We start from the raw sequence: 13,423 nt of genomic DNA, 5'->3' as shown, positions 1-13,423 counted from the left end.
ATATTTATTAGTATAAGAATTTAAGAAACGAGCTTCAAACTAAAGAAAACAATAAAAGCCTACTTCAAAATAAGTTAGAGCATCTTCAATGGGTTTTTTTTAATAATTTATTATTATTGATTTTTTTATAAATGATCACTTATTCTCATTGGAGCACACCACTTTTTTTGCTTATTTTTATTGATCCTCAATATGGTCAATATAGTTTAACCTTTGTATATTTTACCTCCTCATCTTCTAATTATATTTTAATTTACCCCTTTATTATATTTTAGTTTTCAATTTATTTATTTATTTAGTAGTTAATTTGATTTGTCATTTTATTTAATTTATCTATCAAATATTTTGTGACATCTTACGAACTTTTAGAGGTATTATAAAAATGCGTTTAATACAATGTGTATTTAAAAATGACTAACTAAATGGAGGGGGTTATATAGAACATTTTAAATAGATAAGGATAGATTAGTTAAATTTAAAGAAAAAAGTTAGTGGAAGAGGTTAAACATTGGAGAGACAATTTATTTAGAGATTAAAGTTAATGAAATGATAAGATGACACTAATTTTAAGTTGTAGCATACCTCAACTATTGGAGATACGATGATATTCAAAGTGCTACAATAAAATCAAGTACAAAATCATAACGACAAAACTGCAATATTGGTCTTTGTGGTATTCAAAAAACTTTGGATACGATCCAAAAAATTTCCAACTTACATGGAAGGTCCAAAATCAAAACATTTCCGTAATTTTGGTCCAAAAAAATTTGAAAAGACGATTATGACCTTTTATTTTCTTTTTTGTACTTTTATAATTATTCTAGTCCTATTTTAATTAAGAAATAAAGAATAAAGAAAAAAAATATCCCCCATCCTACCCACCCACCGCTCTCTCTCTCTCTCTCTTTTGCAGTGACATAACTCCTGAACTTCATCTTATTCGTGAACTGTTGGGTTGTTTTTGTTGGGTTTCATTATCTTTGAAGAACACCTGATGAATCACATGGTCGGAGTCATACACCATGACCAATTTCATCATCACTATCAGATCCTTCTCTCACAGCTTTCGTCCATGTCCCCATCACAAACCCTAAACCTAATTCGTCAAGTCCAGCTAAAAGAAAATGCAATCTTTATGGTAGCCCACGTAAACCCTAGCTCCATCTTCAGTGATTAAATCGGCAACCTTTTATGATTTTACTTCAACTTCTGGATTTTATTTGGGGATTCAAGTTCATCAGTAAAAACCAAGGCAGTGAATCAACTCAACCAATACAACTCTATCGATCTGTGGTGGAGAAGAGCAGAGGTCGGCGAAGGTGGAGAAGAAGAAATCGACAAAGGCGAAGGCGGAAGCGGAGGCAGAGACGGGCGAAGATGAAGATTTGTGGTAGGGTAGGTATATCATTGTTCTCATTTTCGTTACAGTACCCACTTGCAACTGCAATACATAAATCACCCAGAGAGGAAGAAGAAGACCACTTTTATCGTTTTCTTTACACTCAAACCTGTAAAAATCAGATTCGGAGTAGGACCTGGGCATATCATTTTTTTCTTTTGGATTCTAACCTGCAACTGCAACTGTGAGAGAAAGAGACCTGAAATTATAAGCATTACTAGTAAAGAGAGGTAGGCTAGATTAGAATGTACAGATCGATCCATCCCAATTGTACAAAGTTGTGATATATCAAATAGCTCGAAGGAGAGAATTATGGATTTGAATTTGTTGATTGAATTTTTGGTATGGGTTTCTACGATTTCTGGTATGGATTTCCAGAGAGAGAGAGAGAGAGAGAACGATGAGTGGGTGGGTAGGGTGGGGGATAATTTTTTTTTCTTTATTTTTTAGTTAAAACAGTATTAGAGTAATTATAAAAAATACAAAAAAGAAAATAAAATGGCATAATCGTCTTTTCAAGTTTTTTTGGATCTAAATCACAGAAACGTTTTGATTTTGGACCTTCCATGCAATTTGGAAACTTTTTGGACCCTATCCAAAGTTTTTTGAAAACCTCAGGACCAATCTTACAGTTTTGTCAAATCATACCACATCAATCTTAATATATCTACAAAAGTAGAGCACGATAGAAAGACAAAACTATGTCAAAAATTGTTATTTTGATTCAGAAAGTTTTGGACCGGTACAAAAAGTCCAAGTTTTCATTTTATTGCAAGTTTTGTCCAATTTATTTTGAATTTTTTTAAAATGCCGATTTTGACCTTTGTATTTTTTTGTCAATTTTTTTTATTATAGAAATAAAAAAAATACTCCTCTCTCTCTCTTTATATATATATATATATATATATATATATATATATATATATATATATATATATATATATATATATATATATATATATATAACAAATTCAAAACACTTTATACACAACACTTGCTGCCACCATTATCCGCCACCACCACCACATGTCAGCCACCACCATCGCCAGAATATCACCAACATCATCGTCCGCCACCGGTCTCAAGAACTACCACCAACATTTGATGAATTCATATATAATTTTTCCAGATTTGAAGAACAAAACATTCCATTTTTTCTGATCATCAAACTTAAAGTCAAGAACAACCTGTTTATAATTTTATGATCTGCAAACTCAAACTCAAGAACAGCCAAATCTATAAACCCACAACAACAATTAGATTTTTAATAACAAAACATTACTACATTTGTAAACCACAAGAACAAACCGATTTGTAAAAGCATAAAAACTTTTTATAGAAAATTGTTCAAACCCTAATGAAACCAGAACCTCCTATCTATTTGGAAAGTTCGATTCCAGATTTGGAAAGACAAAGAAAGGCAGTCCGAGCTCTGACAATGAACAAATCGATAGCTCCAAAAAACGAACACCTTTTTCTGAGCTCTTCAATGTTGTTTAAAACCTTTCGACAAAGTCGTCGGTCTTCAGATCTTGAAAGAATAAGTTGGGGTTTTTTAGGCCTGACAATCGGGTTGGGTTCGGGTTGGCGGTTTAGAAAATATAAACTCAACCCAACCCATATAATATATGGGTTGGTGAGTCACAGGTTGGTGGGTTGGAAACCTGAACCCAACCTAACCCATATAACTCGTTTAAGTATATGGGTTCGCGGGTTCACAAGTTAGTGGGTCGAACCCAACCCATATAACCCGTTTAATAAATAAGCAACACATTTTTACAAATGAAGTTTTTCAACATAAAGTCATAAAGTGATTAAAGTAATTAACATAGAAAAATAGGTTTTTAACATAAATTCATAAAATCATTAACATCCAAATAAAATTGAAAGATAAAAACATTCATACAAAGTGGATGCGTTATTTTTGTTAATGATTCGTGAGTATCTAAAAATGATAGACATATGTTTTTTCTAATTAGGGAGCCTCAAACACAGGCTAGCCACATATGAATACGGAAGGAATAATACGAAATATTACGAATACGGAAGGAAATCATATTTCATTAATAATGAAATATATATATATATATATATATATATATATATATATATATATATATATATATATATATATATATATACTCTGAAATAACTATAACATACAAACAATGAGATATGCTCTAACCTTATATACGTACCATTAGGATCCTCTGAACCAATTTATGATTAACAAAAGGCGCAAATCAAGCAAAAATCAAAAGATGAAAAAAGAAAAAAGGAGAAAATTAGACATACACTACGAGTCATGTGATGCAATGACACAATGACAAATCCTAAATTACAGATAACGTGAACAACCAACATTTCATAAGGAGAATGAGAGATAAACTGTTTGCATAATCAATTGTTCTTTTACATCAAACCATCGTAGCTATGATACTTCCAGATAGTAGAAGAAAGAAATAGAATATCCAATATTGGTTGAGAGAGAAAGGGTTAGAGGATATAACATGGAGCGGTGGAGGGGGGGAATACCTGATTCGTTTTGATCCACAACAAGCATTAACAGGGAAGAAAGAAGGCCAAAAATAAAATGAAATTGATAGAATGAAACCTCTTCGTTAATATCGAATGGTTTCTTGGGGAAATTTGGTGGTGAGAGACATGCTCAATCCTATAAGTGGTCATGAATACGTGGGAGAAAAGGTGTCTCCAAGGTTTGGAGAGGGCATCTAGAGCTGATGACTCTCCAATCCTATGCGAGTGGATCACAGGCGATTGAACTTTACGGACGAAGCCAATCTCTTTTTCACGCGCCAGAAAAAAAGACGTTCGTGAAATGCACGCAACCTCTTTAAGAAAAAAGCTTTACATATATAATAATGATATATATATATATATATATATATATATATATATATATATATATATATATATATATACGGGTTGACGGGTTGACCCGCGAACCCAAACAGGTAACCCAACCCAACCCATGAAATAAACGGGTTGGCGGGTTAAAAATCTCAACCTAAACCCGTCTATTTTCGGGTTGGGTCAGTGTCGGGTTACGAGTTTGGTCGATAGTTGCCACCCCTAGATTTTTTCAAACTTCGTCACAACAAACCTTAGCAACAGCATGGTGGCGAATGAACAAATCTAGATATCACCTGACTGAAACCTCGACGAAGATGATAATTTAGGGTTTTTAGAGTTGTTCAGATCTAAAACCTCTATGGTGGTGGCTGTAACTCGGTGGTGGCGTTAAAAATCAATGTTCATCTTCGTTCTCATCTAGGGTTTCGAAAACTCCAATCTAGATGAGATATGTATCGATGCTAGATGATCTGTTGAAAACCCAAATCACTACAGGCTCGTCGGATAAGCAGAAAGATGAGGATGGTGGAGAAAAGGGCAGCGATTTGAGAGAGAGAGGGAGAGAAGGGTGGTGATTCGAGAAGATGAAGTCTGGCTGTTGGTACAGTTGAATTTGTAGTCATCAGTTTGCAAGGGAGGGAAGGTGAAGTTCGGTGAGTCGTGTGAGTGTGAGAGAAGTCGACGCCAGAAAAAAGGAGGGTGTCATTCATATTTTTCAGGCAGTAGAGAGAAAGGGAGTTGGGGGAGGGAGTATGGTTGGGGTAGGGTTATACTTGTTTTCTTTTTTGTTTAACTATTAATCAGAAAAATACAAAATTAATAAAAAGAAAAGGGAAACCAAATAGAAAGGGAAAAAAGGTTATTTCACATACTTCCAATTATGAAACGGACCAAATTTGCAACAAAATGAAAACTTTGGACCTCTGGTGGTAGTCCAAACTTTTTTAGACCAAAGTGGTAATTTTCGACATACCACAGGGACCATTTGTGCAATTTTGTCTTCTAGAAATGTTTTTAGAAAATAAAGTAAGTCTTCATCTTTAATTTTCAATGAAAAATTAAGAAAACATTATGGAATTTTCATTTACAATTTTAAAAATTTAGAAAACTGTAAAAAAATCTCTTTTTTCTAATTTACATACAATTTAAAAAACAGAAAATTTTCATATTTTTAGAATTTTTTTGAAAACTGAATAAACCAAACGAATTTTCAAAATTTTCATTTTCTTTTGAAATTTTTTCTACAAAACTAGAAAATTTTCCACAACGAAACGCATCGATTTCATATATTAAAGAGTTAGCAAAAAGCTATCAAAACATTACAAAGGAATCGATAATAATGGATTGAATAACCAAGCATCCTTACTAACATTTATGTTTCTATTTCTATACAAAAACCAATTGCAAGAGTGGTGAGACAAACTATCAACTAAAGAACTATTTTTTCGAAATTTTAACTCTCGTTTTCTTAGGTTCAATCTCCCTAAGTGGTGTCCGCATTTGTGTTGTGGACATGATCATTATCAGGGATGTCCTGTTAATTTTGAAGGTGTTGTGCGGAAATTAAAAGTGAGCCTCTAATATATATATATATATATATATATATATATATATATATATATATATATATATATATATATATATATATATATATATATATATATAGATAGAGAGAGAGAGAGAGAGAGAGTTCCAGTAAAAAGGAAATATTTTGTAAGAAGGGTAAAATAGTGCATCATTTGTATGGTTTTTGGTGAATCAACAAAATGAATATTTAGATAATACAAAATCAATATGATATGCAAAAAAAAATCGAAAAAAAAAACTCACCGTTATATTATTTTTTCGATTATTTACTAAAGTTGTCCAAAAAATGAATCAAAACTTTGATTCAGTAAAAAAAATTGAATCATTAATGTTTTTCCAAGACGTGGGACTCCAATACACCCCAAAAAAGCTCTTTAAGTATTAGACAATACATGTTAGCCTCAAAGATATGTTGGTTATGTCATCTCAGATTTGAATAAGAAATGTGGAATCCTAAACTAGCTATCTAGGAGATTCTATGAAAAAAGGGTGAGAACTCCAACATATATAAAAAAATAGGATAAAAAATTAAAACATTAAAAAATTAAAAGATAATAAAAAAGGATAGGACCTTGTCGATCTAGAATTCCAACACTGCCCTTAAGTGAAAGCTCAATGAGATTGACTATATACATCGAGCCCTTGAAGTGCTAAACACCGACTATGATATCATGTTTGTTAGATTGATATCATGTTTGTTAGATTGAGATTAATATTTGGATTCATGGTTTTGTTAAAAAAAAGGTTTGCCATGATATATGAGTGACTTTGGAAGCAAACATGAATTTGTAGAGAGGTATCGAGTTACAAAAATAGTTTGATAATTATTGATTAGGTCAAATCTAATCGAGTCAATGTCAGATTGAGTTAGCGCTAACTGTCTTGAATTTGATATAATAAGAGTTATATAACAAGTTAGAAGCTTCTAAGTATGATATCAAATAGTTTGAATATATGACCGACTAAATCCTACCTCTTAAGTCAAATCCAATCGGACCCAATAAAAACATATCTCCCTTACCCAAACTTTACAAGGTTACGAACCAATCTTTGAACCTAAAATTGATGCCAATTTTGTAGTCTAGAAGATAGGTTTTGGGTGGAGGCCACCAAAGAGAGCATCATGATATGTTTGCATGCCCTAAAAAAGGTCGGATGACCATATTTCCAAACTAGTAAATCCAAAAATTGTTAAAATTTCAATGAGCCTAACTGCCTAAACTCTTTTAATTATAAAATAAGCAATCCAATCAGTCAACATTCGTGGTATTTAACCGACATGACATTTACACATTTTTCAGAATAATTAGTTTTCTATAAAAATTCTTTTTGTAAAATACGATGAAAATGATAAGATTGTTGAAGATACGTTAAGGATATCTTGTGGTTGTAGCAAGTTCGACGCAAAATCCTCCTCAATAGTTTGTCAAATAAACGCATAAAAATTGAATAAAATTTCATCGGAGAAACATAATTCCTAATTTCATTTCCTAATAATGTTAGCTAGAAACCAAAATCTCCCGTAGCCATTGCCATAAAACTAACATTTATGCCTCACGGTAACTCCTAGTTCTCCGGCGACTATCAAAGTAGTTGTCATGTCAAGAAACATTCCATGTTCTACCACTCCGGCCAGTCTTAAAATTGCATCGCCGGCAGCCTTCAAATCCCCAATGTCTTTCTTGAAATACAAATCGATAATGAAATTCCCATTATCAGTCACAAATGGCTTACCATTTTCCGGCGAAGTCCGAAGCTTTGCAACACAACCGGCTTCTTCAAACAACGATTGAAGCTTCTGCGCTGTGAATTTCCAGCAAAAAGGAACGATTTCAACCGGCATGGCTAACCCACTTCCTCCGACATAGTCCACCAGTTTGGATTCATCGACAATCACGACGAATTTCTTGCAACAACCTTCGATCATTTTCTCACGAAGCAACGATCCGCCTCGGCCTTTGACCAAATTCATATCTGGGTCAACCTCATCTGCTCCGTCAATGGCCAAATCGAGAACAGGGTGGTTGTCAAGGTCCGACAGAGGTATGCCCAGCGACAAAGCCTGCTCATGAGTCATCGTCGAAGTGGGTATTCCGACGATGTTGCTTAGTTTTCCTTGCTGGAGAAGCTCTCCGATACGGTCAATAGCGTGTTTGGCGGTGGAGCCAGTTCCGAGGCCAAGAACCATGCCGGATTCGACAAACTCGACGGCCTTGTAGGCGGCGATTTTTTTGAGTTCGTCTTGGGTTAAGATGCGTTGGTAGGGTGAAAGGGACGGCGACGACATTAGTGCGGCGGCGTTGGCTTTCTTTGATCCGAGATAAGCCATAGCCATCTTTAAGGGAGTTTTGGGGTAATGCGTTGGAGCAATTGAGACCGAAGAATGGAAAGGAAGATAAGAATGAAATTTTTTAGGGTTTTGATAATCTTTGAAGATCTGAAATGGGAAGATGAGATTTGGAGAGAGAAACGCGTGGGGGTCGAGCAAATTTGGGGGAAACCGAGTGGGGTATTTATTAGGAGAAGCAGGGAAGGTTCAGTGAAAGGTCCGATTTGGAGAATCGGGTCAACTCGATTCGGTTTAATTTGGATATGTATCCTCCCAAGTCAGTCCCGATCGGTTATCTATAAACCCATAAACCCATTTTAATTCTTATATTTTAGGGGTTTTTCTATAGGTACCCATTCATTTTCCAATTTCACCCCTTATTTGATTTTTTTGTCTTTTGTTGTTTTTTTTTTGTTTTTTTTCCTATTTTGTTTTTTTGTTGTTTTTAATTCTTTTTTAATTATTATTATTATTATTATTATTATAAATTTCGCACAAAATTTTAACATTCGGACGACATTATAAATTCAAACGGCTATATAAAATCGGGTTTTAAACATTATAAATCGACATTATACATTCACACATGACTGGAACCCAAGGTAAGTTCAGTTAGATCGGCGTTGTTATCTTTTAAACTACGATGTGAGTTTTCACATTATACTTTGTACTACAGTATTTGTCCTTGTGTGTATGATGTTAGTATACTATAGTGATTTGTTATATTGGTAGATTTGTATGATTATCTGTATTTGTTAGTTATCGACTATTATTTGCATATGTTGACATAGTGTGATTGGGTTGAGGCAGTACTACTTTGTGTTGTAAGCCAAAAAAAACTGGGAGCAATCCAGTCATAAGTTGAGGGCCCAAGAGTGCGCAATCCAGTCTTATGTTGTGGGCTCGGGAGCAAGATCGTCATGAGCTAAGGGCCCAGGAGGGGGAAATCCAATCTTATGTCGTGGGCATGGGGGTAATTCAGTCTTATGTTGTGAGCCCAGTATGCATGCATTGTATATATATTGTTGTGTGGAGTATTTTGGGGAAACTTACTAAGCTTTGACTTACAAATGTTGATTTCAATGTTTTCAGGTACATCTAGGGGTACAAACGAGCCAAGCTACTCGCGAGCTACTCGAGATCGGATCGTTAAAAGCTCGACTCGAAACCGATTTTAAACGAGCCCGAGCCGAGCTCGAGCTTAATATTAAGCTCGTTTATTAAACGAGCTCGAGCTCAAGCCTATGTCATTAAGCTCGATTAGGCTCGCGAGCCTAAACGAGCCTTTATATAATATAATTTATTATTATTATATATATATATATATATATATATATATATATATATATATATATATATATATTCAAATACACACATATTAGGGGAATTATGGATTTAGGGTATTGGTAAACAAGCTTCTTAACGAGCTCGAGTCGAACTTAAGCTTATTTAGGCACATTAGATAAAAAAACGAGTCGAGCCCGAGCCCGAGCCGAGCTTATATAATTCTTTATGAGCTCGAGCCGAGCTCAATACAAGAAAGCTCGAATCGAGCCGAGCTCGAGCTCAAGCTTCATATAAATTAAACGAGCCCGAGTCGAGCCTGGCCAGGCTCGGGCTCGGCTCGGCTCGTTTGCACCCTAGGTACATCAGATGATCAGGACAAGTCAAAGGTGTGATCGTACACATCCTCCTGTTGACTTATATATTGAGAGAATATTTTGATACATTGATTTCTATGGATTTGACTTTTGGAAACAATGTTTGACAGTCTTATGTTTTATGAAAATGTCTTTTAGAAAAGTATCATGGTTTTGGTTTGTTACAATTTGGAATCATAGCCATAGTTGAGAGAATTGGATGAACACTTGTGTGATTCCAGATTCAAACTATAGATCTGCAAAAATATTTTTCATAATTAAATTTTAAAATGATCAACAGAGAGGATGTGATGTGTACAATCAACCGGAGCCCAAGGAAAGTTATTCCCCAGGATGCCCACACTTGTTTTATGTGAATTGCTGATGTGTTAGAAATGCATTATAGTTTATAGGCTAGGGATCTTCAGGAATTGCATGTTAGAATTGCCTGATTTATGATGTCTGATAGCCTAGGGGATTTCTTGATATGCTATATGGAACTGACATTATTACTATGGTTTCTTAGTGTGTGCATCATAGTTGTACATGACTAAGATTTTATCGCCTAAGAATGTTTGATTTAGCCTTATTTCTTGTTCCTTTTTTTGGTTGTGGGCTTAGGGTAGAATCAATTATTCAACTGTCTATTGAATCAAGTGTTATATATGATTAGCATACACAAAGCGGTTGTAGGATTAGTAAGGTGTTTCATGATTATGTGTGGTTGTTAGAAATTAGAGTAATGTATGGTTATCTACTATTGCGATAATGGGTATAGGATGTATGCGTATCCTAGATGTTTGGGCTTTATGGTCGAGAAATTCACAGAGATCCTTCGAAACAAATACGAGTAGGTATGAAAGGTATTATGGGCCCGTACTACTAAAAGCACAAGACCCGTGCACGTATCAAGGAAGTCACGAATTTCGGGGATTTACTGGTAGAGTAATGATGTGTTGGAATACAATGTGATTTTCTTATGTTTTTCAGTTTGTTTTCATTATGACGATCACTAGAGGTTTAGGATCATGAGCTGACGACCCGGAGAGGCCAAGACTTCCTGACGAGGAGATTCACGAGATGATCACCACCCAGGTGACCATGACAGTTAGGGAGGCAATCCTGGAGATGTTTGGGTCTGTCAAGAATGCAATGATTGAGTTATTTGACGAGTGTTGTGTCGTCATGTCTGAGGCTGTTGCTGCCGCAACCAGTACAGTCGTTGCTACTGTAGGATTTTAGGGGAGAGGGATGATGTTGTATCGGGACTTCAGCAACATGAAGCCCCAAGAGTTTGACAGGGTTAAGGACCGGTCATTTCCATGAGGTGGATATCTGATGTGGAGGGTTTTTTCTTCACATGATCTTTCCCGCACGACCAAAAGATCAAGTTCGCCTTGAACCTTCTACGATTGGGGGCGAAGGATTGGTGGAAGCTAGTAACCAATGCTTATTCTCTTGCGGAGAAGGCTGCAGTTATGTGGGTGCATTTTATGGAGTTGTTCCGCACTAAGTATGTTCCATTGGTTGAGAGGGAGAGGTTAGCCCAGGAGTACCTATCGCTGAAGCAGACGACATAGTCGGTGACGGAGATCACCAAGATGTTTACTGAGAGAGCCCTTTTCTGCCCCGAGTATGCTACTTCGGAGCAGGTTTAAATGTCACGCTACTTGAGCATGCTCAAAATAGAGATTCATGAGTTTGTGTTGACGCAATAGTATTGTTCCTTCTCCTAGATGCAGTCTTTCACTCGGAAGAGAGACTGATATTGAGATCCAGGCGAGAGAGATCGAGTTTACACTTAGCCAACAACGAAGCGGTTCAAGCCCCGCTGATTCACGATCTGGAGACCAGAGGGGTTGTGCTTGTGGAAAGTGCAAGAAGATGCATGAGGGAGCATTCCGATCAATGACAGGGTAACGCAGTTGTGCCAGGGAGAGTCATTATGTGAGGGATTGTCGCCAGCAGGCTCCACCGCCGAGCACTAGGATTTGTTACCACTGTGATCAGGTTGGACATGTGAAGGACAATTGTCCCTTGCTCGCTGCTAGATCGGTGCATGCACCGAATCTTACCACCCCTTCGGATCACGGATGGACATTAGGGGTGGGCCGAGACCCCGAGGGCTAGGGGTCGTGCATTTCATCTTACTACAGAGGAGGCCAGGGCGGCATATGATGTCGTTACTAGTATGTATCCATTTATTATTCTGTCAAATTAATTTCTATATGCTTATGTTTGTATTCCTGATAGGTACCTTCTTAAAGAACTTCTTGCATGCTCTTGTTCTTTTTGACTCGGCTTCGATTTGCTCTTTTATATCTCAGTTCTTCAGTAGGGATTTCGATGTGACATTTAGGGAGTTGGAGTGTCCGTTGCGAGTTTCCATCTCCAACAAACACAAGGTTTCTGCTTCGAGCGTGTTTTGTGATTGTACTTTGGAGATATTCAGGGTGCCCTACCCGATTGACCAGATTCACATCCCTATGGGGGATGTATGCATGATTGTGGGGATGGATTGGTAGAGCAGGTTTGGTGTCGTGATCGATTGTGAGAGGCAGCTAGTGGTGGTTCAAACCCCAAGTGCGGAAGAACTAACCATTTATGGAAAGGGTATCAAGGTTGGTTCAACTTTTTGTTCGGCTGTCAGGGCTAGGCAGTATATCCAGCAAGGATGTTCGGGTTATCCCGCATATGTGGTCGATGCTCGAGTTGTGGGGAAGAATCCGGTTGCAGATGTACCAGTGGTTAGAGAGTTTCCAGATGTTTTTCTGGATGAATTACCCGCCCGCGAGGCAGGTGGAGTTTAGGATCGATTTGATCCCATGTGCGGCCCCGATTGCTAAGGAGACATATCAACTCGCACCACCAGAGATGCATGAGTTTTCCTCTCAGGACCAGCAACTGTTGGGCAAGTAGTTTATCAGACCGAGCAGTTCACCCTAGGGAGCACCAATTCTGTTTTTAAAGAAGAAGGATGAGTCTCACCGTATGTGTATAGATTATCGGGAGTTAAACAAATTGATGGTGAAGAATCGTTTCCCACTTCCTAAGGTTGATGATCTTTTCGATCAGTTGCATGGTACATATTGGTTCTCCAAGATTGATCTGAGGTCGGGACACCATCAGATGAGGGTTGGAGAGGAGGACATTAAAAAGACAGCTTTCCGGACTCGCTAGGGTCATTATGAGTTCGTGGTGATGTCGTTTTGGCTCACAAATGCACCTGCAACATTTATAGATTTGATGAATCGGGTAAGCAGAACGATGCTTGACCGGTTGGTTATTGTTTGCATTGATGATATTTTGGTCTACTTCAAGACCAGGGAACAACATGAGGAACACTTGCGAGAGATACTTGGAGTTTTGAAGAAGGAGAGGATATATGTCAAGTTCTCCAAGTGTGAGTTCTGGTTATGAGGGGTCCAGTTCTTAGGACACCTCGTCAATCAAAATGGGATTCTGGTTGATACAGCCAAGATTGAGGCAATTATGCAGTGGGAGGTACCGAACTCCCGATATGAGATCAGGAGTTTTCTGGGGCTGGCAGGTTACTATCGGAGGTTCATTTAGTATTTCTCCAAGATTGATATT

At 36.8% G+C, this 13,423-nt stretch overlaps 1 protein-coding gene across 1 annotated transcript; it reads right to left on the bottom strand.

The window, feature by feature from the left end:
- Nucleotides 1–7,282: 7,282 nt before the first annotated feature.
- On the bottom strand, nucleotides 7,283–8,367 carry RPI2 (ribose-5-phosphate isomerase 2). The gene has a single exon (XM_079085424.1). It carries the CDS (start codon nucleotides 8,193–8,195, stop codon nucleotides 7,401–7,403), a length of 795 nt encoding a protein of 264 aa, XP_078941550.1. The 5' UTR covers nucleotides 8,196–8,367; the 3' UTR covers nucleotides 7,283–7,400.
- Between the last annotated feature and the right edge of the window lie 5,056 nt (nucleotides 8,368–13,423).

This window comes from Lactuca virosa, chromosome 3 (assembly GCF_052849685.1).
Source record: "Lactuca virosa cultivar CGN04683 chromosome 3, Lactuca_virosa_CGN04683_v6, whole genome shotgun sequence".
Lineage (NCBI taxonomy): Eukaryota > Viridiplantae > Streptophyta > Magnoliopsida > Asterales > Asteraceae > Lactuca > Lactuca virosa.
This window is presented reverse-complemented; position numbering and strand designations above follow the sequence as displayed.